Raw genomic sequence first — 5,324 nt, forward strand, 5'->3', positions numbered from 1 at the left:
TTCAATAAATAAATAAATAAATAAATAAATACAGCGTGGATCAACATAATACCTATCACATGTCTCATAATTTTGTAGTGGTAGTTACATTATGTGTTCTTATGACATCACTATTGTCACTATTACTGACATCACTTACAGACATACACTATTAATATATTTTGTGGTTATACAAAAAATTATTTAGGTATTTTGTGAGCTTCCAGTAGTTTTGAGGCTACTAAAAACCACTCACGACCAAAGGGGAGCACTCTGGCCGTGACCTATGAGCCGCACCGCGTGGTGGCCCGAGGGCCACGTCGGTGGAACTCATAGGCTTTGTACACGCAACGGCAATTGAATGCCGAGGATTTATGTGGGGAGAATGAAATAAAATAATGATTAAAGTTCGGCTATTAAAACAATATAATAAATTAATATAAGTGATATACTATATCATTGTAAGATAATAAAATTTGGCACATAGCAATATAATAAGATTTGGCACATAATAATGTAATAAGATTTGGCACATGGCAAATATAAAATAATATCATAATAAATTTATCGTCATTTCTGGTGAAATAAAATCTATGGCACGTTTTTCCCGGCCCACGGGAGGCGACACACCATATCACTCATAGCGTGTCCTCGCAGGGTTACCGGGAAAACGTGTTTTGGCTTACACTTGCCGGAAAACCATTTTGTGGTGAACAGATTAAAGGGACCCGCGTCTTGCGACGCCTCCTCTGGCACACAGGTTATACAAACACGAGTTTTGCATAACCTGTGGCCTACGTGCTTGTGTGGGGGGGACAGGGGAAATAAAATAACAAATTACGACTCTGACGCTGGGCTGCACTGTTGACTTCGACTGGGTCAGCTGTTGGCCGCCACCCGGGCCCTCGTGGTTTGTTTAGCCCATCATCATGATCCGTTGTCGGGGTCGATGTATGAGGATGACAATTTTGTTACGTCGTCGTCTGAGTTGGTTGGTGTCTGCACCCACGGGTTGAACAAAGTGGACGGTGTCGCGTGGTGTTGTTTGACAGCGTGTACGTGAGACGTTGACCGCGGAAAATGGTGACGACCAAAGCCGTTGAAGGCAAAAAACTGAGTGATGAGAGGACGATCCGGCTTGGCCCGCGACGGAGCTTTTTGGTATTGTTGAGTAGTGGGGTAGCTCAGTGTCGTATAAGAGAGGGAATTATTACAATAATCAGGCTTGGTGACAGTTTGCTCCGCTGGTGTCGTGCGGCGGGACCCGACGTAGGCGCCGACGGCATCGACGGCCGTGAGCAACGAAGTGTAGGCACCTGTCACTGCGGGTTGTGGTGGTCGGGGGACAGTAGTTACATAATACTGCGGTTATTCCTGCATTGGCACGTGATAATCATAACAATGTAATAATAAGGTACGCTCGTGAATGATAATATGGGTACAGGTATGTTTGTTATATTTAATAATAAGAATGCAAAAAATGCTGTGACGTTACAACTTACTATACACACAACACAATCATAACAATAAATAAATACATATAAATAACTACTAAATAGTGTAGTTCCATATAGATTCATAGTTTTGATTTCACAGTATATAATATATATATATATAACTAATAGAATTACAATATTATAGCCGACCTTAGAGTTAATATTTCATACCTGTTATTACACACAATACAAACGTATCTCCATAAACTAACTCTCAGCTACTACAGACCTTTGGTTTAGCAATTAACTTAAAATTCATTATATTTCTCAAGGGTCGTGTCACTCGGATCCCATGTTGTATCCGCTGTTTTCCCGTACGGCGAGGCCGGTTGGCATAACGGTGTTGCAAGAGGGCCCTCAAAGAAATAATGTTCGCAGTCGAAACACTATAAGAGATTATTTTGTACCCAACTAACTAAACATGACTTATAAATCCCTTTAATAAAACACTAAACACTCTAATGCTTTAAAATTTGATTGAGTTGTACTGTGTATTCTGTGACTTTAAATGTGTATTAAATAATTATCAAACAATTAATTCTATTGGGAATTAAATAAAAGTGATACAGTTACTATATTTCTTAAAGAAACTATTAAATTAATAAATATTATAAAAAATGTGATATTAAATTGCAATTTTATTATTTAAATATTTTAACAATTATTTTTTGATAACTTGTAGGTTTACTTAAGTCTCTAAATAATAATAATTGTTTATTTTTTGATGGGTTAGAAATGTATTTAAATAGTATAAGTAGTGAAAATAATAGCAGTTAGTAATGAATAAAAACCTATTTAAAATTTATCAACTATACTGAAATTATATTTTATAGTGATGTATGAAGTCTTTGATTCATCTCCTAAGCCAGTCGAAACAGCCATAATTCCACCGCCATCAGTTTCTACTAGTAAAAAGCCAAGTAAGAATGTATAACTATTTTATATTGTGATATTAAATTGCAATTTTATTATTTAAATATTTTAACAATTATTTTTTGATAACTTGTAGGTTTACTTAAGTCTCCAAATAATAATAATTGTTTATTTTTGGATGGGTTAGAAATGTAATTAAATAGTAGTAATTATAAGTAGTGAAAATAATAGCAGTTGGTAATGAATAAAAACCTATTTAAAATGTATCAATTATACTGAAATTATATTTTATAGTGATGTATGAAGTCGTAGATTCATCTCCTAAGCCAGTTGATACAGCCATAATTCCACCGCCATCAGTTTCTACTAGTAAAAAGCCAAGTAAGAATGTATACCTATTTTATATTGTTATTTAAGATGTATTTGTAAAATTATTTTAAAATAATCTCAGGTCATATAAAAACCACTAAATCGAAACAGTTAGATGACCATAATTTAGCTGCAAATAAATTAGCCAATATTGCAGAGCAAAAACTAGAGCTAAAAAAAGTATATTATGCAAAAAAACTTAAATTAATGGATGAGCAAACTACTGCTTTAAACAATATGAATAATATTTTGTCAAATTATTTAAGAAACCAATGATTTTGTGGAATGTATTTTAAAACAGAGTTCCTTTTTCAAAATATTGTTTGTTTATATATTTTATTTTATAATGTTATAAGTTGAGATAGGTATTTAACATTTTAATATGTAAAAATGTGTTGTTTTCTATATAAATTGTTATTTTATGATGTTTAAGCAGCTATATTTAATATTTTTATATGTAAAGTTTAGTTGTTCATATTTACTTAAGTCAGTAAAAACAAGAGTTCCTTTTTCAAAATATTGTTTGTTTATATATTTTATTTTATAATGTTATAAGTTGTGATAGGTATTTAACATTTTAATATGTAAAAATGTTGTTGTTTTCTATATAAATTGTTATTTTATGATGTTTAAGCAGCTATATTTAATATTTTTATATGTAAAGTTTAGTTGTTCATATTTACTTAAGTCAGTAAAAACAAGAGTTCCTTTTTCAAAATATTGTTTGTTTATATTTAACATTTTAATATGTAACATTTTAATAAAACCAAGTGATTTATACATGTAAATTTCTATTTTGCAGTAAATGTATAATTTTGATTCGTTGCTGTTTTCCAAGCATTAAATATTGATTCCGGTTGTTGTGTTGCTCCTCCAGTGGTCCTTGGTCCTGGTTAATTCCCATATCGATGTCTTCTTCAGTAGTCTCTTCAATCTCAGGAACGTTGTATTCAATGCACATATTGTGTAATACAACACATGCATTTATAATTTGAGATGCTTTTTCGGGTTTATAATGTAATACCCTATCCTTGAGAAGACACCTAAAATTATGTTTAATTGAGAACGAAGGAATGAATGGATAAAATCTTAACGTACAAATAAATATTCAATAGTATAAAAAAGTACCTAAAACGCATTTTGAGCACACCATTACATCGTTCGATAACACTTCTTGTGGACATTTGTTTTTTGTTGTAAAGCTCTTCCGCTACTGTGGTGGGGTGTGCTATAGGTGTGAGTAACCAAGGCCGTAACGGATAACCTGAATCTCCTACAAAGATTTTTGTACCAAAATTATAATTTAAAATGTATGAATATATTTATTTATCTATTAAAAATATACATTAATATTTACCTAATAAAAAGAAGCTGTTAAAATTTCTGGAATGCAATTCCTGAAGGGTATTTGATACTTGACTATTATTCCAGATGTGTGTGTCGTGTGTACTACCCGGAAATAATGCGTTAACATTAAAAATTTTTAGATTTGAGTCACATATCTAAATTTAAAATATGTAATCGTATGTATTAAGTTAAATAAGAAAACATGATATAAGATGTTATTCATTCTTACTAGCTGAACGTTAATCGAATGATAATGTTTACGGTTCACATACATGTATTCCGGGTACCTATTTTCATTTAGATTGAGATTTTTTGAAGGAGGCACTATAGCTACATAGCTACATGTGTACAGTCTAAACATCCAATCACCCCTGGAAATCCAGTTTTACGATAAAACCTAAAAAGGGGGGGGAAGTGAGCAATCAATAAATTGTTCCATACAAGCAGACTTGGGTAAAATACTTTTAAAAAGTATTTCAAATACATATTCTGAATACTTAAAAAAATAGTATTACTGTATTTGGAATACTACCCAAGTCTGCATACAAGTTATTTCAGTTTAGAATAATACTAAATAATAAATGTCTTACTCCTGACGAACTGCAGTGAGCTCACGGATACTGTTTGGGAATTTAACCCAAGAATTAAATATAGTAGGATTATTGAGTGCTGTTACAACTTCTTTAATGCAACAAGAAACTGACGCTTGTGACAATAAAGTGTATCGACTGTTGCCAACCGGTGTTTGATAGGATCCTGTACCAAAAAAGTTTAAAGCAACTAACACCTACAATATATAATTTACATGAGACAAAAATCATTATAGATCATTAAATTACAAATTTGAAATTTTATTTTAAATGTTCATAGTCTCATAGGTACCTTAGTGTCTATATCGATGGATGATAAACGGCTTGGAGATTTTAAAAATGGTCTTAATATATCAATAAGACACCGCGCAACGTGTTTCGTTAAACGAAAATTTTTTATAAACATTTGTTCGGACTGTGTAAATGGGTCGGACAAGGGTTTGTGAAAATCATTTCTTATGCAATTATTTTCGTTTACACATACAGCATTTTCTATAAAATTGTTGACGACAAAATTCGTCATTATATCAAAATCTGACATTTTTAATTTTATATTTTTATATGAAAAACAAGACTTCAAACAATTGATTTTGTAATAAGAACATTTTTAATTTATACATTTAAAATTAATAAATTAATTGATACGGATTGATATGTTGTTTACTATTTT

General features: G+C 31.6%; 1 protein-coding gene across 1 annotated transcript in view; it reads left to right on the top strand.

Annotated features, from left to right (window-relative positions):
• LOC107882603 overlaps positions 1-1,890 on the top strand; it is a 4,882-nt gene extending 2,992 nt beyond the window's left edge. Inside the window, exon 2 of the mRNA XM_029491999.1 lies at positions 1,748-1,890. Coding sequence (XP_029347859.1) covers positions 1,748-1,890 — 143 coding nt within the window. The remainder of the gene's footprint in view (positions 1-1,747) is intronic.
• Positions 1,891-5,324: the final 3,434 nt, after the last annotated feature.

This window comes from Acyrthosiphon pisum, unplaced genomic scaffold (genome assembly GCF_005508785.2).
Source record: "Acyrthosiphon pisum isolate AL4f unplaced genomic scaffold, pea_aphid_22Mar2018_4r6ur Scaffold_20544;HRSCAF=21353, whole genome shotgun sequence".
Lineage (NCBI taxonomy): Eukaryota > Metazoa > Arthropoda > Insecta > Hemiptera > Aphididae > Acyrthosiphon > Acyrthosiphon pisum.